The 21,176-nt window shown below is 39.0% G+C and overlaps 2 protein-coding genes, 1 long non-coding RNA gene and 1 pseudogene across 4 annotated transcripts; 2 read left to right on the forward strand and 2 right to left on the reverse strand.

The window, feature by feature from the left end:
- Positions 1-384: 384 nt before the first annotated feature.
- Positions 385-1,802, reverse strand: LOC106350322 (annotated as a pseudogene).
- Positions 1,803-4,006: 2,204 nt separating this feature from the next.
- Positions 4,007-4,789, forward strand: LOC106350321 (glutathione S-transferase T3-like). The gene has a single exon (XM_013790228.2). The coding sequence runs from the start codon at positions 4,007-4,009 to the stop codon at positions 4,787-4,789; it is 783 nt and encodes a 260-aa protein (XP_013645682.2).
- Positions 4,790-7,915: 3,126 nt separating this feature from the next.
- Positions 7,916-10,042, reverse strand: LOC106347738. The gene is made up of 3 exons (XR_001270798.3): positions 9,920-10,042; positions 8,700-9,813; positions 7,916-8,608 (listed from the first exon to the last, which is right to left on the reverse strand). It is a non-coding gene; the product is annotated as an uncharacterized LOC106347738 (long non-coding RNA).
- Positions 10,043-10,206: 164 nt separating this feature from the next.
- LOC106351777 lies at positions 10,207-11,526 on the forward strand. Of its 2 annotated transcripts, none has more exons than XM_048759101.1 (2): positions 10,207-10,664; positions 10,939-11,526. In XM_048759101.1, exons 1-2 carry the CDS (start codon positions 10,634-10,636, stop codon positions 11,358-11,360), a joined length of 453 nt encoding a protein of 150 aa, XP_048615058.1. In that variant the 5' UTR covers positions 10,207-10,633; the 3' UTR covers positions 11,361-11,526. The 2 variants fall into 2 exon arrangements, with proteins under 2 accessions (XP_048615058.1, XP_013646975.1); XM_013791521.2 differs by having other exon boundaries at positions 10,207-10,631; positions 10,880-11,526.
- The last annotated feature ends 9,650 nt before the right edge of the window (positions 11,527-21,176 follow it).

Consider the following 21,176-nt stretch of genomic DNA (forward strand, 5'->3'; position numbering starts at 1 on the left):
AATATACAAAGGCTCCACCACACATTGACAGTGAGCAATTTAGAATAAGAGAGGTTTAGAGAGATTCTATAAGATTTTATGTTCGAATAATGATTAATTATGATATGAATATCATCAGTAATCTCTTGTACTATGAAGTTTTTGTTTGGCTTATCACTAAATCAAACAAGTATTATATTATCTCCTCTGTAATTATTATCATTAACATTAGAGAGTGTGAATAAGGTGACTCACTAGAATCTGATCCATATCCTCTTCGCAAATTTGTTACTAAACAGTTTCTAAACATAACCAGAAATTGTTGACCAAAAAAAACATAACCAGAAACTTTTGGCTTAACCAAGACTTTGATTTGATAAAACACGATTTGTTACTTGTCTAAAATCAGAAGCAAGAGACTGAAGAAACAGAGAGAGGGTAAGAGAAGCTGTTAGCATACAGAAAGGAGAGCGTCTGTCCAGGAGCAAGAGGTTGACCGTCTTTAACCAGACAATCGTAGTAGGAGAGTCGCCTGAAAACTCTAGGGTTAACCAGTTTGACTGAGCTAAACCAGCCACAAGTGACGTTGATCTCCATGATCTTGCAGTCCGAAAGACATGGTGTTGAAGATCTCAACTGTGAAGGCAGAAATTCCGTTTGGAAGTGGAACCGTTGAGCCTTGAAAGACAACAATAGCCCTGTTCGTTTATTAGACACGGCGTCAATAACCTGCGATCAAAAATATCAAAGGCCGCGTCAGTATTTCATTAAAAACAGCTTGTTTGAAGATGTTGCGACTCAATTATACACGGAACAATTGCCGCCACTGGCAATAACAAAGTCGCTATTTTTTTACGGCGACCATTAAAATGGATGAAAGAGCTTTAGCGTCAGTTGCGTCAGCAATTGTCATGTCGTTATTTCTATCCATCGTATGTTATTTTTTAGACGCTCATCTTTGCCGCGGCGTCTAAGAAACGAACATGGCTAATATCATCTTTTGAGCAATCTTGTCTCGATCCTTTTGTCCCGTCGCAAATATCTGAAATTATCCCCCGAAGATGCGTCTTTCACGTTATTATAAATGAAAAGAAAGATATATCTTTGATAAATGAAAACAAAGATATATCTTTGATTACAGTGAAATAACGTATGCATGAAAAATGTCTAAAATAATTTCTCTTTAGGATTCTTACAACATAAAAACACGGATATTGATTTTTTAACTGATATACACGGATATTGATTTTTTAACTGATATGTGAAGCCAACAATGGCTAGACGAGTTAATGGATATAAACATTTGTCTGGTAATCCTCAAAACATAAAACATAGACTGGTGTTATATGTGAAGGTGAAGCTTACTATTGTTAGGAAATGTGATAAAATTTTGAATAGGTCTCTTTGGGGTTTCATAAAACATACAAAAAGAGACTCTGATCTTAATGGATATCTTAAGGCAACCAAGCAGTGTCTGAGTTACCAGGAGATAGCATAAGCTTTCTGGAAAGGGCGGTGTGGTTGTCGTAACTAGAAACAAAGTTTCTTGCATTGAGAATAATGCCTCTTCTTTTATCACTGGAACCTTTCCAAGGCGTTACACTTCACAACAGATGCAACAGTGACAAAAACCAACGTGGAAGTGGTGTATAATGAAAAGGACATAGACAAAAGAGACTAAGAGGACATAAAACTGAACTTAAATGAAGCAAGAAGACACAGCAACGTTCCCAAACCTATGAAGATGACACACATGCACGGTGGGAGAGAGATAAGTACTTGAAAAGAAACTTAAGAAAGGCAAGGTATGTGATTGCATGCATGTCTGTTGGTTCCAGAAGGTAACATATCTCTTGTTTCACCTCAAAATCTACCGACTTCGAGATTCGTAAAACCTCTATATATTAAAAGAAAAACATTCGACATTAATGTATTCACACTACCTTCGCCATGTGGCAACTTCTCAAACTAGCTTTACCAATTTATTGTAATGTTCTTTTCTAAATAAACCTCAATAAAATCGCTTTCCTAATTTAATACTTCACGGTTTTTTGTCAATATAAAACTCAAATATATACAAGGTTCCATGGGTTATACAAAGGTTCCACGTAGAAACACAATTTGCAAGAAGCTAATTGATATTTCTTCTCTTTCATAAACCTCTCAAATTCGATTACACAATATACTCCAATGTTCTTTATCAAAACTAAAGTCATATACAATTTCGATTTGCTAATATATTACATGACACATTTTATAAAAACACAACTCAAATAATCTTACACTTTAAAGATGATTAGTTTAGAGTTCCATATCAAAACAACTGAACTCATAAACAACTTTGAGTCAATCAGTAATATCATTGCATACTTTTCTTTTACTCAATAATAATTGAAATTGGAATATATTTTTTTAATGCTTCCTTTTCCTTTCACCGTCGACTAAATTGTAGAGAAATGATTTGTCTTAATAATTGTTTTTTTAAACTATTATCTAGATTTGATTTGATTTTGTATACATTTATAAATTATGATATGAAACTATTAGTTCGACAGTCTAAAACTCATATAACATGAAACCAAACAAATAATAATAGTTTTTGGTTTAACACCCAAAAAAACCAAAAACCTTAAGCATTTTAACTGAACAAACCAAAATAAATATAGATTTAGAATAGTAGTGACTAGTGATATTTTAGGAGATCAAAAATAAAAAAAGCAACCTAAAACTGAACCAATATCTAGATTAAAGAGACCTAAGACCATCATTAACACAAGCTTTAATGACGCCTCTTAAGGCAAATTAAAAAAAAAATTAATAAAAAAAAGAAGAAAAGCATAGACTCGCCTCTTCCGTAAGGCGTAGAAGGCCCGCCTCTTCGTTGCCACACGTCAAGCGTAGAGACGCTCTCTATTCGGTTACGAACGCGTTCTCTCTCTCTCTCTCTTTCTCTCTCTCTCTCTCTCTCTCTCTCTCTCTCAAGCTCCCTTGAAATCTCTCTCGACGAAAGGCGATTCGGTTCTCCTTCGGTGGCTCTCGTCGGCGCCGTCTTGTTCAGTGGATTGCATCGGCGACGTCTCGTTCGGTCGCTCCCATCGGCGACCTCTCTGTTGCTGGTTCTCCTCGAGGCGACGGAGCTCTCTCTCGGTTCCTCTCCTCAAATCGAAAGGTAAGCGGTTGTTCTGTTATTGGTTATGCATGTCTTAGATTATGCATCTTCTTGGTATGATCAGTTGTTTTTCTTTGTAGTTTGTTGGTTCTGTCTCTCGGTGGGTCTTCTCCTCCAAGATTTCACTCGGTGGCTCATCTCAAATCGAAAGGTAAAGCAGTTCTTCTGTTGATTTTGCATGTGATTGATTTAGAATTTGTATGCTCTGTTGATTCAAAGATTTTGATTGTTGTTTCTGATGTTTTTGATTCGGTATGTTCTGTTTTAAGATTGATGGATGAAGAACATTTTGTTTGAATAAGTTTGTTTCAATTAAGACAGACGGATCAGGAATGGTTAATGCTATGTAATAGATTGAAGTGTAATAGATTGATTATGCTTGATTTGTTTGTTGTTTGGCTTTGTGGTTTCTGAAATATTTTTTGTTTCTGTCTTTCTGTTTACAGATAGCAGGATCAAGGTTCATCGACCAAAGGTTCAGAGCACAATTAAGGTTAGTGTCACTCTGTCTTTTGGTTATGGAAACTAATTGATTTAGGTTCTGGTTTGAATTGAATCGAGTGTAATATATGTGTTGGTTTGAGTTAGAAAATGGTTGTGTGATAAACAGAAGTGATGGCTAGCTAGAAAATGGTTGTGTGATTAATAGAACTGTATTTTGTAGATAAATGTCAACTCGTTTCTTCTCTGCCATCTAGGTAGAAGTGAATGTCGTAGATAAATGTGAACTTGTTTGTTTGTTGTCATCAATGCATCTGAAACTTCCTTTCTTCTCTTCTTTCTCTGCCATCTATAAACAGAAATTCCTCCTTCACTTTCTTATCATTTCTCTCATCGTTCTTCATCATTCTCCTCTCTATGGATTCTCAAAGGCAATCTTCTAGGTTTTTAGACTTACTAAACAGTCAAGTACCTAACAATGAAAACCCATCTCAGTTACTGAGTTTTTCACCTAGTCCAGCCAATGAAAACCCATCTCAGTTACTGAGTTTTTCACCTAGTCCAGCCGTTGGAGGATCTTCTTCACGTGCACAAACTGGTGAGGAGCGTAAGCAAAGGTATAAGTGGTCAACAACTGAAGACCTGGTCCTCATCAGTTCATGGCTGAACACCTCCAAGGATCCAGTAGTTGGGAATGAGCAAAGGGCAGGAACGTTTTGGAAGAGGATTACCTCTTATTATAATGCAAGTCCGAAGGTGGTTGGTTTCGCTAAGAGAGAGCCAAGCCACTGTAAGCAAAGGTGGGGAAAGATAAATGAAGGTGTCTGCAAGTTTGTGGGGTCATATGACGCTGCATCCAAACAGAAGAGCAGTGGCCAAAATGAAGATGATGTTTTGAAGGCTGCACATGAAATTTTTTTCAACGATTACACGGTTAAGTTCACATTGGAGCATGCCTGGCGGGAGCTTAGGAATGATCAGAAATGGTGTGGGACTTATGGAAGTAGTCAACAAAGCTCTGGTGCAAAAAGAAAGAGGGTGGGGGAACAACAATCTTTTCAGTCATCAGCATCTATGCCGAGTGTCAATGGAGAGGATTCTTCAACAGCAGCTAGGCCTATTGGCGTTAAGGCAGCAAAAGCCAACAAGGGTAAAAGGTCAGTGGGAGAAGAAGAGAAGATTCTGCAAGGGTTTCAGTAAATGTGGGAGCTCAAGCAGAAGGACTTGCAAGAACAGACCCAGTTACTGAATATGAAGGATAAGGTTAACAAGTCCAAACTGCTTGACAGTTTGCTTGCGAGAACAGAGCCACTTACTGAATTAGAAGTGGCTCTTAAGAACAAACTAATTACTGAAATGTTATCAATGTAATCCTTTAAGTTAAATGTTTTTATGTAAGATCTTTCTAGTCAATGTTATCAATGTTGCTGTGAAATTGATGTGTTATATATGTATTGTCTTATATAAGTTGATGTGTTATCTAAATTGATGTGTTATATATGTATTGTCTTTTCTCATCCGTTTCTGTTTTTTGGCTTTTCAGGGCAACAAGTCACACACATACAGAAATGGAGGCAAGAAAACCAATTGTCTGTGGCCTCTCAGCAGGAGGCATCATACCACCTCTCCCACGAGAAGATACAGACGATGATGTTGAGGATATCCCACCAACTGAAGCAGAAGTGGTGGAGATATCAGATGAAGAAGAAGAAGATATGGTGGAGTTATCAAGCGATGAATAGATGAGAAATATGGGCTACTTGATTAGGGTGGAGGAAGAAGAAGATGACATTGCACCTGAGTTCAGAAGGATGGTGCAAATGATGCATGAGGAAGAGAAGAGGCTGAGAGAGGAGAGGTTCAACGTGTTGAAGGCGGGAATCAAGCTAGAAGAAGGACAATCCTCTACGGGTGATGGTAAGAGGAGTTCGTGACCGTCTTTGTCTCACATGCATCTGCTTTTTTGTACTGAGTCCGTGACTGTCTTTGTCTTTGTTTCTGCATTGTCTTTGTTTCACATGTCTATGCATTGTCTTTGTTTCTGCATTGTCTTTGTTTCACATGTCTTTGTTTCTTATGTCACATGGACTTGTAAGGACTTTTGTACTTTGTCTTTGCTCTCTTTTCAGTTCCCGTGACTGTCTTTGTTGTCTTTTTATGAAAGTAGATTTCAAGTAGTATAAAGCCTTCAAGCATCTCTCACTCTCTCGTTCACATATCACAACCAAACCAAGCAACCAAGCTTTGTTCTCTCTTTCTCTTGTTCCCGTGCAAACCAAGCAGCCTTCAAGCTTATATTCCCTCTTCCCGTATTCTTACCAAACCAAATCACAAATCAACTCTTATATTCCCTCTTCCCGTATTCTTACCAAACGAAATCACAAACCCAAATCACATTCTCTCTTCTTACCAAACCAAGATCAACCCCAAATCACATTCTCTCTCCTAACCAAACCAAATCACAAACATGGCATCCTCTTCAGAAAACAATTATGAAGATTCACTTGATGATTACTCTGATCAATATTTTAATCAAGCCTTTGCGAATTTATCCATTCGTCATCAAGAAGAAGCTAGGAAACAAAGAAAAAAACGAGCTTATATCGAAAGACATCGTGAAGAAGGGCACATTCGTTTATGGAATGATTATTTCAGTGAAACTCCAACATATCCTGAAAATTTCTTCCGACGACGATTTAGAATGAACAAGCGATTGTTCATGCATATTGTTGATCGATTCTTCAATGAGGTTGAATTCTTTCAACAAACGCAAGATGCGCTCGGAAGGAATAGTCTCTCTCCACTTCAGAAGTGTACAGCAGCCATTCGTGTCTTGGCATATGGTACTGCGGCTGATGCTGTTGACGAATACCTCTGACTCGGTGAAACTACTACTCGGTCATGTGTGGAATATTTTGTGGAAGGCATAATATATTTATTCGGCGAGGAGTACCTAAGAAGACCAACACCGACTGATCTTCAACGTCTACTTGATATTGGTGAGGCTCGTGGATTTCCCAGGATGATAGGAAGCATCGATTGTATGCATTGGAAGTGGAAGAATTGTCCCACCGCTTGGAAAGGGCAATATTCATGTGGCTCGGGAAAACCAACAATCGTTTTGGAGGCGGTTTCTTCGTATGATCTATGGATATGGCATGCGTTTTTTGGACCTCCAGGTACCTTAAATGATATCAATGTTCTTGATCGTTCACCTGTTTTTGATGACATAATTAATGGTCAAGCTCCGCAAGTCACCTACTATGTCAATGAAAGAGAGTATCACATGGCTTACTATCTCACCGACGGTATTTATCCGAAATGAGCTACTTTTATCTAATCAATTTCACTACCACAAGACCCGAAATCGGCTTTATTTGCTAAACAACAAGAAGCTGTCCGAAAAGATGTCGAGCGTGCTTTTGGAGTCTTGCAAGATCGCTTTGCGATTGTTAAAAATCCGGCACTTTTTTGGGATAAAGTCAAAATTGGGAAGATTATGAGAGCATGTATCATACTCCATAACATGATAGTAGAAGACGAACGAGATGGATACACTCAATATAATCTTTCAGAGTTCCAACAAGAAGAAGGCACCAGAAGTTCACATGTCGATCTCGATTTTGATAGGGAAATGCCTATAAATATCGCCAATATGATGCATGCTCGTACTACAATTCGTGATAACCCAATGCATGAACAACTGAAAGCTGATTTGGTTGAACATATGTAGACTAAATTCAGACACTGATGAAGACAACTGAGCTCGGATGTTTCTTTCAAATTATTGTCGTTTATTTTACTTATTTTGTTTTCATATTTTGTTTTAAATTAATGTTTAAAATATTTTATTTTAATATGTTTTATTTAATAAATAAAATTAATCTTTAAAATATTTAAGTTTAATAATTGTTTTTTCTTAAAAACCCCAAATTAAGAACTTACCATTGAAGCTAAGAAAATATGTGTCTTTTAAGTACAAACTCTTAATTATCATTTATTACTAAAAAATCATTAAGAGCCCAAATTTGGATCTTGGGGTTAATGATACTCTAATATCTTTTTATCTAAAAATAATAAAATTAATAATCTCTTTCCACGTACCTAGTGGATAAGTATTTACCAATCTTTTCGTTAACGTTTTTGAAAATGGCTAACATGAAGTGGTTATCCATTAATTGCACAAAACCGTACCTATCAACATAGTTTTGTTTGGCACAACATTGTTATCTATTTTATATCACATTGATCAATACATTACGAGAACATAAAAAAGTTCAAACTAAGAAACAAAAAGATAAAATCTTGATCACTTAGTCTTTAATCTGATGGGGGAAAGCAACCTTATTCCATTTATACATAAAGTGGGTGTAAACACTCAGTTATAACACATGCAAACGGTTAACACTTCTTTAGCAAATATCAAGTTTCTGGCTTACAAATCCATAAACAGAAGCATCATGTTCCTCCACAAGCCTGAAATCATTGTCGTGTATGTTGTAACATTAAGCAACACTTTTAGAATTTGAAATCATTTCCGTGTATGTTGACATTACTCTTTTAGAAGAGGAGACTACAAAAAGATAAATCCCAAGAATCTTCCATTTTACAAGCCTTCGTTTATGTCAAAGCTAATAAGGTGGATGATGCTTGGGATTTATCTTGTTATCACCCAGACAAAAAGAAAGAGTGGACAGTAACACACAAAGAGACCTGGCACATTATAAGACAAAAAAAAAGAAAGATAAATCCATTTTCACTCAGGACATCATGGTCCTTTACTCTCTTCAAGACCTTGCAAAAAATCGATTAATCATGAGATCTTTATAAGTCACTTCGTTTGGGAAAGCAACACTTGATTACCAAATGCGGTGACTTATAATACTCTCATAAAACAATCTTCAGCAACTTCTCAAGAAAAGATAAATCAAGAAAGAGAGAGAGTAAATGATATCTGCATAAACATTTTGTTATATACTTAACCGGATCCAAATACCCTGAGATCCTTTTCCATCCCACCTGCAGATATAAGATCAAATCATCGTAGTTCAATTGAAAAGAATTGAAAAGCCAGACTATCAAGATTTATCAAGAATAGTTTAGGATCTACCTTTTCAGATTATGAAGTTTCTTTCTTCGCAATCTCAATGGATCGATTCTTGCTCGAGCTTATTGAGATGGATCCAGAGCTCTGTTTCGTGAGTAACAATGTAAACGGCGTACCGCTTTACCCTAATAGAGTTCGTTGAGTGGAGGAGCGGTTTTATAATTACAGGCTAAGATAAGAAAGCCGGTTAAGCGACGGTTTAGACTTGCCAACCCGGTTAAAGTAAAATTTAGGAAAGAACCGGTATCCCTAGGTTAGCGTTTTTACTTTTAGATGTTAAATTGTTAATTAATAATTAGGGTTACTATTACTCAGCCTGCTGCCTGGCCCGTAGAAAGCTCGGCCTATCATGAGCCCGGATCCACTATAAACCCTCCACATTGTACAGGAGATATAAGTTAAAATTTTTGATTAGTTGTCATATTTTATCAAAATCATTGATTATCAAAAATGGAGGTTTGCTGGTTTTTTTTTTTTTTGTCAACGATGCTGCTGGTTGGTAAATCACTTCTTCAAATGGTACGTATTACAAAGATTATTGTATTATGTGATATTATTTTAATTATATTAGTTGTTTTTCAATTTAATTATTTTTGTTACTTACAACTAAGCGGGCCCAAATCGGGTAAAAAATTATCTAGACACGAACCCAAATCTGAAGTTACGAACTTCAGGTTCCGCGCTCACTCCTAATTATGAGATAACTTCAGTAATTAAAACGTTTATAAAGTAAGTCATCTCAACGTCTTACTAACAATTCAAAGTATTCCAGTTTTTTTTTTTTTAACTTATAAAGAAGTCACTAAACATTTCCATAAGGATGATGATGATGAGGTCCCGTCGGAGGAGGAAGGTACGCCGCGGGTGGTACAGATTTGACCCCGGGAGAATTGTGCCGGTAACCATGTCCTATAACTGGCGCAGGAGCCGGCACAGGGGCGCCATGAGTCACGTGACCTTGAGAAAGGTGGTAGTGAGATTGCTTAGCCATAAGCTTTTCTTCGGCATGAGCAACCTTAGCCATGTGCATATTCATGTTAGCCTCTGCTTCCTTGGCCTTTCGACGTTGGTGTGCTATCTCTTTTTCCTCTTTTGTACGTGCCATTGCCTGCTCCGCCTGTCATGATTAACATTCAAGTTAACCAAACAAGTCGTATAGTTAACTTCATATGAAACGCTAAACATAAAATAAAAATCATAATCTGATTAGAACCAACTCATACCACCATCCTCTCCTTAGCGGTACTAGCCATATCGCTTAGCTTCTGTTTCGCCGATTGCATTTTTCTCGTTAGGCTCTTTCTTTATGTTCTCTCTAAGGTGGTGTACAAGTGAATTGGGTTTTTGTTTCATTTAAATACAATGTATGAGCAGCCTCGTCGGTTTCAAATGGGGTGATAATGATATAAATGGCACGTGTTATTGATGTCGTTACGTGTCTTGCTTAAAATCACGAGGCTTCCAAATAGCTGCCACGTAGAAATGATTGGTTGGCCAGATTTGATTTACGGGATCTATCCAACATAATTGGTCGTAAATCGTTGGTTTAGCAACCGAGATCACTGAATTCGTTAAATCGTTGGTTTAACTCTCTTCCGGTTTATGATATCTTCTCTCGGTTGCTCTCTCTCTCTCTCTCTCTCTCTCTCTCTCTCTCTCTCTCTCTCTCTCATCTTCAACCTTTCAACGTAAAGCCCCTAGAAAAAATGGCTCTGGTTTTTCACTGTACATCTTGTACTTAGCTTCAGCGAAAGACTTTTCCGATTAATCGGAGATATTCACCAAACATCCGACGAAGAGCTACGACGTGTGAGTTTAGAATTCCGGTAGAAATCTCCAGTCAAGCAGATAGATGAGCTTTGGCTGTTCCTTCGCACAAGGTTCACTGTACACGATAGTCAACGAGGAGTTGTTCATGAGTTTGAGGTTCCAGAGGTATGCTGTTCTTTGCTGAATCGCGATTAGAGAGTATGATGTTTCTTCCTTCGTTATATCAAATTAGAAGCTGAATCAGTTCATAGCTTAGGTTACTTATACAATTGGACTGTATGCTTTAGATTACAACTTAGAACGCAATGTATCATCCTCTGGATCATGGATTCTTTGTTATGGTTAGAGCTATTTCATCTGGATATATTTATTTTGCTAATGATACAAATTGAGAATCTATTATGGAAATGCAGGATCAGTACATATTGCACTCGGCTGAATCTCAGAACATTAATCTTCCCTTTGCTTGCAGGCATGGTACTCTCTTCTCTTCACCCCCTCAAGAGTGGGGCAGAATCGTCGGTTTGCGCGATCGGAGAGGCCAAGGAAGCCATGCGCGTTGAGTTTCAGAACCGTTTGGCGAGGATCGTCGATTCCCTTGACTCCTCGGCGGGCATCCATGTTAGGGATTTGGCCTTGGCAGGCATCGAGGGAGGGACAGACGAGGTTGGTGAAGCGCCTCTGTCTCCGCGAGCCGAAGAGCCTACGCTTCCCATCCGTAGGGCGGAGTTGGTGGATGCGGAAGGAGACTTTGACCTGATCCTTGCGGGCCTGAAGTCTGAGTGTATCCTTCCGTCCTGTTCGAATGAGCCCGAGGATGGTGGAGGAAGCGCGGCTCCGATTCCAGAAGGGGCGACTGGCGAGGGTGAGGCTCCGCGTGCGGAGGACGATTGAGTTTGCAGTCTCGTGTGAGAATTTTGTTTCTATGTTCTTGTTTTGTTTCGGCCAAGTGTGGCCGTGTTTTTATTTTGGGACTGGCCGCTTGTGGGTTTGAATCCCCGTCGCTTTTGCGACTTCTAAATGAACTTCGTTTTTGCGTTCTTAAGAGCTTATCAAATCATTTATATGGGTGTAGAGGGAAGACTACGAGTTGTCATCTCGTAACCTAACTTTGGGTGAACTGTTGTATCCGTGATTTGTTTCGAGAGTTTTCCACAGTAAACTTGCGGGATTTCTGAAGATGCTCGAATATCAGCCAAGAGACAAGTTTTGGGATCTCGTATCAGGGTGTTTGATACTATGCCTAGAGATTTAGAGATCAGTGTGATGGGTTTAGGGCAAGATCTAGGTCTAATCACGACTTTAGGGGGTGCGATGAATACTTCAGCTTACGTTCCCGTATCGTTTTCGACTTGATTCCATCTCGCTTTAAAGTCTGCGATATGTTCTCGGCTTACGTGACTTGTATAGTCGGAATTGAGCATCTCTTCGAGGACAATTTTTAAGTCTCCCGAAAGTTCTGACCAAAAATTTCGGATTTTTTATATAGCGCTATTACCCTTGTGTCGGGTGTACGAGAGCTATCTCTATGAGATGACTTAGTCTGTTTAGGACGTTGAGAGTTTGCTGTGATCAGAAACAAACTTATCGATAGATATTACCGTTTTAGACTCTTTGCGAAGGATACGTGTTAAGAAGGAGTGTGTGTTTTATAGTCGTGGGCGGACTGTTTTAAAAGTGAGTATTCCTTTCCGGAAAGTTTTTGACGAAAAAGGAGTCTTTTGAGCGTTAGCGACGTCTCGCTGTGCCGAAGGTTGAACTTTTTACGTTGTTTTTCAAGTGATGGTGGCGTTCTGATGATAGACGGATTTTTGGAGGTTTACGTCTGCGTAAAAAAAATTCAAAAATACCGAGTCTAGGAGCGGATATTTTAAATTTTTGGGACTATAAGAGTATACGCATATGTACCCACTCCCCCCCTTTTTAATCGGGGGGGGGGGGACAGCTGAGCTCGTCATGCGACGAATTGCCTACGTACCCTCTTCAAGGATCAAGCCATCTCGTAGTTCCGTGTGAAGTGTTGCTTAGTGGTAGTATTTCTTGAGGTGCATCGCGTTCCAAGTTATCAGAATTTTGATGTCTTGCATGTTCACGATTTCGTATGCGTCTGGTCGGACCACTTTTATGATTTTGTAAGGTCCTTCCAAATTTGCTCTGAGTTTTCCTGCGTTCCGATCGGCGGTGTTCTTGAAGACTTTTCGTAGGACCAAGTCGCCTTTTTTTAATCTGCGGCAGCGTACATTAGCGTTATAGTACTTTGCAGCCGCCTGTTGATAGTTCTGGATTCGTATAAGGGCCTGGTCCCGTCGTTCGTTGATCAGATCAAGTTCGTCAAGCAACATTAGATTGTTTGAGTCTTCTCGTTCTGGGAGCAATCTTCTGCGTACTACGGGAAATTCAACTTCCGCTGGGATCATACATTCTGCTCCGTATAAGAGGGCGAATGGAGTCTCTCTAGTTGCGCGTCTCGGAGTAGTGAGATGTGACCATAAAACTCCTTCGAGTTCTTCGGTCCATCAACCCTTTTTTGCGTCCAACCGTTTCTTAAGCCCATCGAGGATGGTCTTGTTAATGGTTTTGGCTTGGCCATTGCATTGCGGGTATCTTGGAGTCGTTTGGTCAGTCGTATCTTCCACTTTTCGCAGAAGGCTTCGAATCTGGTCGAAATAAATTGAGATCCATTGTCTGTTATGATTTCGTATGGGACTCCATGTCTGTAGACGATATTTCTCCATACGAAGCTTTCGACCTTGGTGTCTTTAATGCTTGCGTAGGAGTCTGCTTCGACCCATTTCGAGAAGAAATCTGATATCACTCAAATTACCCTAAAGAGTGAATTTACTCTCTCAAATAAAAGGTTCAATTGCAGTACTTAGGGATCGAATCCACAAGGAGCTAGGAAACCTAATAAATCTAGTGGGATTTGTTAAGTAGGATGGTTTAATGATTAAAATGTAAATTTGCAGTTTTGTTGAGCAAGTAATTGCTCGATTGATTGGTTGAAGTTTTGGTGCTTAAAAGGAAATAGCTAGAATTAGGGTTTTTATTCATGAAATTTGGAATTATAATCCTACAGATGCCTAATGAGTTGCATGCATGATAATGTAGAGCTCAACTACTAAATAACAAGTCAATCAGCTCTCGCGTTTCTGGACATGTATATCAACTAGATCTAATGACCCAAACAAGCGTGTTCGATCAATAGAAAGTGTCGATTGATTATCCTATAGGGATATTGATCGATACACCTTTCACTCCGTCGATCGATTATCCAATTTATATATCGATCAACGCGCTTCTAGTTAAGCTTTATGCGCGGGTTGAATGATGCTCACTAAGCTCACTAAATCAGCTCTCGCCTTACTCTAGCAAGAATCTTAGCTCAATTAGAATTGTTTCAGGATGATAATGAAGCTATCGCTTTTATCTAGCAATCCTAGCGCAAGTTCTAGGTAGCTAATCTAGAATCAGACATTAATGATAATCCTAATGATTAATTGTTATCACAACTCAGCAATCTATAGTTTGGGTTAATCCCTCATAACCTATTTAAACCTTAAAATCTAAGAATGAAACTACTCAGACATGTCCAAGCAATTCATAACAACAATTAGGTAAGAAAACTTCATTAGAATAGTAAATAGATATCAATGAAGTTCCAATCACAAATATAACTTTCGATCTTCTCTCCATTCTATCAAAATCCTAAAAACCTTTTGCTGATAATAGTAAAACTAGAAAAACAAGAAATCACACTTTGCCTCTAACATGGTGGCAAAGCTTATATAATTAGGTTAAAACTCGTCAGGGGTAATCTTGTAAATTGGTGAAGACTTGGGCTTCAAGTCGGCTGTGACCAAACGGGCTTTCTGCGCGCTTCACTGTCGATCAATGTTCACATCAGAACATCGATCGATTCGTTCCTCAATATCGACCGATGGTCGAGCTCGATGGTCATCTCGGGTGCTTGCTCCAAATATCTCCAAAATGCTCTAAAATCATCACTTATCTCCAAATCACTTCTGATTTTACAAATATAATAAATAGACTCTATAATATAATAATTAGTAGTAAAAACACCTATAAACCATGGGTGAAAGTGGGTCAAATCAATGGTTATCAACTCCCAAGACTTACCCTTTTGCTTGTCCTCATGCAAAACAAACATGCAGTCTCTCTGAAAGAAGTTTGAAAACAGGAGGGACTCACACAATTTTAAACTTAGAATCATCATCTCTACAATATTGCAATCCACATCTAAAAAGTCCTAATCACAAAAGCACATTATACCATATCCTAGCTTAGCAACCAAATTCACCTAGCTAACAACTTAGCAAATCTTGTCTCACATTCCCCTCTACCAACCTCATTTCTTAGCATAAATAAAAGTGCATGCTTTATCTTGGGAGTATCAATCACGTGATGCAAGGATTTTCAAACAAGTATCTGGACCTGCAGGTAAATATTAGTTCCCATCCTCTCTCTCTACTAATTTTCTCTCTTAGTCAAAGTCTTCTTATATTTGCAAGATCATTGACCAAGATTGGACATGTTTCCATGAATCAAGCCTTAATGGTGGTTGCCACCAAGTCATATTCACTTCTTTTTGACCTATATCCTAGGATTATTTGTGAAGAAAGCCTTAATGGTTGTAGCCACCAAGTCCCGTTCTAATCTTTTACCTATAGAATTCTTATGAAGCAAGCCTTAATGGTTGTAGCCACCAAGTCCTGTTCGAATCCCTTCCTAATAAATCTTTCATAGATATGTGTGTATATATATATATATATAATATTTTTTTATATTTCGAAAATAAAGAGAGAGAGGGTGATAAATCTATCTACACAAGGTTTTACCTTCCAGACTTGTTTGAAGAATCCGATCCCATGTATACCAAGCCCCAAGACAAGCAGTTGTGTCAAGTTTTAGTGTTGGATGTCAGCTTTGGTTCCTTCAAACAATCTCAGCAAGTGTAACATAGATGACAGGTTGATCCACTTTAGTATCTTTAGTATTATCTGCAATCAATAAGTCTAGAATGGTGCTAAAGAGTGGTTAGATAACGAGCAAAAATCTAATAAGTTCATTATCCCCTTCTTTACTCAATAAAAACTTTCTGTTTGAAAATATTTTTTTAAAATTCATGAATAAACTAATATCAGTAAACCTCCCCCAGACTTAAACTACACTGTCCCCAGTGTAAACTTAGTTGGAGTTATGGTGGTAACTAAATCATAAGTACTTAATGTAACAAGTTAGAATGATATACCAGACCGGAATGATTGTCGACCGATGTATGGATGTTGATATCGGTCGCGGCTGGTTCAGCTATGTCGATCGATGTCGACAGTGTCTCGTCGTTCGATACTCACGGCAATCGTCTACTCGGATCTATCTTTATATATATAATGACCTGCAATAATTAAAAACCAACATAAATAGTAGATTAATAAAAACCAAATAAATATTACCTAATAATGGGTTGCCTCCCACTCAGCGCTTTGTTATAATCATTTAACTTGACTTTGGAGGTGATTTGGGCTAGTGATGTTGAAAGCTGTCACTTGTTGGGAAACAAGTCTCTATCTCTTCTTTGCGCTTGTTGAACCATGTACCAGTGAAGTCTCGCATTGCTTCATCTACTCTGCGCCATTTGTCCTTCAAAGTCGCAACCATATCTCGCGTCTCAGTATCGATCGATGTTCGGACTGAAGTATCGACCGATGTCGGATGGAAGATGTCGGTCGACGGGAGATGAGTGTCTTCGGTCGACGGGAGATGAGTGTCTTCGGTCGACGGTGGCTAGCGAGTATCGGTCGACGGGACTAGTGCCTGGGTCGACGGTGGTTGACGAAAATCGAGCGACGAACAAGTATTGTTGTCGATCGATGAGGAGCGCCCTTCTTTGCAGATTGAACGCTCCAAGCTTGCAGGATCTGGTGAGAATAGAAGTTGAGTTTCCTTGTTGCTTCTGGTGCTGCTGGGCATGTACCTGAAAATCCAAGAAAATTTTTTTATGTCAGAAACTTAACAAAATTAAATCTAATAAGCGATCAAAGCTCCCCGGTAACGGCGCCAAATTTGATATCACTCAAATTACCCTAAAGAGTGAATTTACTCTCTCAAATAAGAGTTTCAATTGCAGTACTTAGGGATCGAATCCACAAGGAGCTAGGGAACCTAATAAATCTAATGAGATTTGTTAAGTAGGATGGTTTAATGATTAAAATGAAAATTTGCAGTTTTGTTGAGCAAGTAGTTGCTCGATTGATTGGTTGAGGTTTTGGTGCTTAAAAGGAAATAGCTAGACTTAGGGTTTTTATTCAGGAAACTTGGAATTATAATCCTACAGATGCCTAATGAGTTGCATGCATGATAATGTAGAGCTCAAATACTAAATAACAAGTCAATCAGCTCTCGCGTTTCTGGACTTGTCTATTAACCAGATCTAATGACCCAAACAAGTGTGTTCGATCAATAGAAAGTGTCGATCGATTATCTAATAGCGGTATCGATCGATACACCTTTCACTCCGTCGATTGATTATCCAATTTGTATATCGATTGACGCGCTTCTAGTTAAGCTTTATGCGCGGGTTGAATGATGCTCACTAAGGTCACTAGATCAGGTCTCGACTTACTCTAGCAAGAATCTTAGCACAATTAGAATGGTTTCAGGATGAGAATGAAGCTATCGCTTTTATACAACAATCCTAGGGCAAGTTCTAAGTAGCTAATCTAGAATCAGGCATTAATGACAATCCTAATGATTATTATCACAACTCAGCAATCTATAGTTGGGGCTAATCCCTCATAACCTATTTAAACCCTAAAATCTAACAATGGAACCACTCAAACATGGCCAAGCAATTCAAAACAACAATTAGGTAAGAAAACTTCATTAGAATAGTAAATAGATATCAATGGAGTTCCAATCACAAATATAACTTTGGATCTTCTCTCCAATCTATCAAAATCCTAAAAATCTTTTGCTAATAATAGTAAAACTAGAAAAACAAGAAAGCACAATTCCTCTAACATGGTGGCAAAGCTTATATAATTAGATTAAAACTCGTCAGGGGTAATCTTGTAAATTGGTGAAGACTTGGGCTTCAAGTTGGTTGTGACCAAACGGGCTTTCTGCGCGCTTCGCTGTCGATCGATGTTCTGATGTGAACATCGCTCGATATTCGTTCCTCAATATCGACCGATGATCGAGCTCGATGGTCATCTCGGGTTTTTGCTCCAAATATCTCCAAAATGCTCCAAAATCATCACTTATCTCCAAATCACTCCTGATCTTACAAATATAAAAAATAGACTCTATAATATAATAATTAGTAGTAAAAACATCTATAAACCATGGGTGAAAGTGGGTCAAATCCATGGTCTATCAAAATCCGTTAAGACCAGCAAGAATCGTTTTTGTTTTGACTTGTGCATGGGTCCGACTATGTCCATCGACCATCACATGAACGGGTATGGTGCCGAGATTGACGAGAGAACCTCAGCCGGTTGATGAACAGTAGGGGCGTGCCTCTGGCATTTTCCGCATTTTCGCATGAAGTGCTCGCAATCTTTAATCATAGTTGGCCAATAGTGTCTATGGCGTTTGATTTTGACTGTGAGGGACCGACCTTCCACCAGAGTGATTTCCGCAGGATCCAGAATGGACCTCTTCCATTATCTTTCGTGCTTTCTCCCTTTCTACGCAGGTCATGAGTGGTCCGGAAAATCTCCACTTGTAGAGTTCTCCGTCAACCAAGACGTATCGTTCGGATTGGGTTTTAATTTTTCGGGCTGCCCATTTTTCTGTTGGGAGTTTCCCGTCGGCGATGTACGCAAGGATTCTCTCGGACTGGTCAAAATCTTGTGTTGCATGGACATTGATTTTGTCGGGATCGCCGTCTGGTGAGTCTATCAGGTTTATGATGACAGGTGGCCCGATGCTAGGATGCTCTATGAATTCCAGGGGAATTACTCTGCGCAGACGCCAAGGCTGATGCGCCTCAGTACATGGAACCAGCCCAGAATGGAGTTCAGGACGATCAGATCAGTCCAACAGAGGTTCCCCAAGATGACCGTTCCGATCAGACTGATCGAGCCATGTACCGGATTGACCCGCGTACGTTCGGAAAAGAGCTAAGGCTGGAGCCACGTTTGGAAGACCGAACTGACCGTACTGGAGGCCGTCTTCCCCGACCAACTCACCAAGCTAAGACTGATGGTCGAGCTAGAATCAATTCAAACGAGAAGAATCCGATTCAGACAGAAGCTTCTCTCTTTTGGCCCGTTTGGTTTGTACTGCATGTCCCGACGAACGTACAGATGGACCGACTGACCAGTTCGATCCGTTCATGAGCTTTAATTATCAGAATTTCTCTAAGGCAAGGATTCTCCATCTTTCTGAAGACTTGGATCACGTTTGGACCAGGCTCCTTCGTGAAGAACACCCGGCCGATCGCACGGATCGTCCCGTGTTTGTCCATCTCCTTACCGCGGGTCATGCATCAGGATACATCAAACCTAGACAAGAGTATCCGAAGGGTCTTATCAACCAGTCTTCCTCCATTTCCGTGCCTTGGCCATTTTTAATATTTCTAGTCAAATTTCATATTTCCTATGTAATGTTTTCTTCATTTCTCATAAAGGTCTTTGACCACAAACTCTATAAGTATGTCATTCCCTCATCTGAATAAGGTAATCGATTTTTTCTTCTTCTTTTTGAGTTCATACTCTTTGTTTTTTGATTAGAACACTTCTCGTTTCTTGGTGGGGCTAGCTCCAAGTAACACCTCTTTCTCGTTGGATTTGTGCGTCATATCAAGCAACAGATCGAGTTTTCTTCTTTGTTGGACCGGTGCGTCACATCCGGCAACAAATTGGCTTCGGGAATATCAGCAGCCATTCTGCAACTGCTGTGCGACCCTTAATTCCATCAGTTCTCCTTTCGGAGTTCATATCAAAACCTTACCAGTCGAGTGATCTTATTTAGAACGTATCAAAGTGGTATCAGAGCCACTCTTCCGGTAGTTTCATTTCCATCTTTCTCATTTTCCATTTCTTTCCTATAAACACTTCTTCTTCTACCTTTCTTAAATTCGGGCCCCTCATTACCATCCGATTAAAAAAAAAAAAGAACGGTCTACGATTTAAAAAAAAAGATTCAAAGTTTTATTTGGGGATTGGTGGTGGAAGAGAAAGCCTGCTGGCTGAGGAGAAATTCAGCCTTTGAGGTGGTTGATACGGATTTCAAACCAAAAGTCTCTTATCTTTCTATCTTGAGAAAATTCCTTTGTTACTAGGTTTTGCCCATTGGGATTCTTTGATTTGTTCTCTTAGAACATTGAGTAAAAACTTTGAATGAACACCAAAATCTGAGTGAAACACGTGTGTGGGTAAGATCAAACACTTGAGAGTGTGAGGTTTTTATCTAATCTTTTGTGCTTACAAAATTTTCAGGAAGCCATGAGTAATGAAGAAGAAAGAAGCCGACCCGGAAATTCTTTTGCTGGTTAATCTAACTTGTAGATGAGGGCTTTGAATGATTCTATGACTAACCTTATGAATGCAGATCTAGATCAGATCCATCATAAGCTTGATGGGCTTTAGGCCGTCCTACGGCCGCGTCCCCGAACCGGCACAAAGAGTGATCGCCCAGGGAGGCCTAACCGGTCCGATGATGAGACTCAAGGGGACGATGAATCAAACCTTAATGGTTGTAGCCACTAAATCATGTTCGAATCCTTTACCTATAGAATTCTTATGAATCAAGCCTTAATGGTTGTAGCCACCAAGTCCTGTTCGAATTCTTTTCCTAAATTATCATCTATAATTATATAAATATATTATTATTATTATTATTTTTTTACAATCTAAATTTCGAAATAGAGAGAGAGGGTGACATATCTATACAAGACTTTACCTTCCAGACTTGTTTGAAGAATCTGATCCCATGTATACCAAGCCCCAAGACAAGCAAAGTTGAGCTCAGTTAGGTTGGAGGTCAGCTTTGGTTCCTTCAAACATTCTCAGCAAGTGTAACATAGTTGACAGGTTGATCCACTTTAGTGTCTTTAGTGCTATCTGCAACTAGTAAGTCTACAATGGTGTGGTTAGATAACAAGCAAAAATCAATAAGTTCATTGTCCCCTTCTTGACTCAATAAAATCTTCTCTTTAAAAACATTTTTTTTAACTCATGAAAAAAACTAATATCAGTAAATCTCCCCCGAGACTTAAACTACACTGTCCCCAGTGTAAATTCAGTAGGAGTTATGGTGATAACATAAACATAAGTACACAATTTAACAAGTAAGAACGATAACCTGCTCGCTGATGTCAATGTCGATTGACACAATGAAGTGACAATCGATCGTTGTTGCTAAAGGGCTGTCAAATGATAGCGACATGGTCTCATCGGTCGATGGCAAGAGCAATCATTTCACACAATGAAGAGACAATCGACCGTTGGATCTGAAGTGATGTCGATCGATATCGAGTTGGTCTCATCGGTCGATGTGCTGAGGAATCGTCTACTCGGATCTGCTTTTTTTTTTTAAGACTCATCATAAAACATAATATTAGTAGAACCTCCCCCAGACTTAAACAACACTGTGACCAGTGTTATACAGTTTAAGATTGGTGGGAAAATAAACCATAAGTACAATATTAGCAAGGTTTCACGAGTATACCTGCCATTGATGTGAGTA

This window comes from Brassica napus, chromosome C5 (assembly GCF_020379485.1).
Source record: "Brassica napus cultivar Da-Ae chromosome C5, Da-Ae, whole genome shotgun sequence".
In the NCBI taxonomy this organism is placed as follows: Eukaryota; Viridiplantae; Streptophyta; class Magnoliopsida; order Brassicales; family Brassicaceae; genus Brassica; species Brassica napus.

What these genes read in the sequence shown, in the direction of transcription:
- LOC106350321 (XM_013790228.2), top strand. Translation starts at nt 4,007, where the DNA reads ATGGATTCTCAAAGGCAATCTTCTAGGTTTTTAGACTTACTAAACAGT.
- LOC106351777 (XM_013791521.2), top strand. Translation starts at nt 10,549, where the DNA reads ATGAGCTTTGGCTGTTCCTTCGCACAAGGTTCACTGTACACGATAGTC. An exon ending in ATGAGTTTGAGGTTCCAGAG is followed by an intron (nt 10,632 to 10,879) that starts GTATGCTGTTCT and finishes ATGGAAATGCAG; the next exon opens with GATCAGTACATATTGCACTC.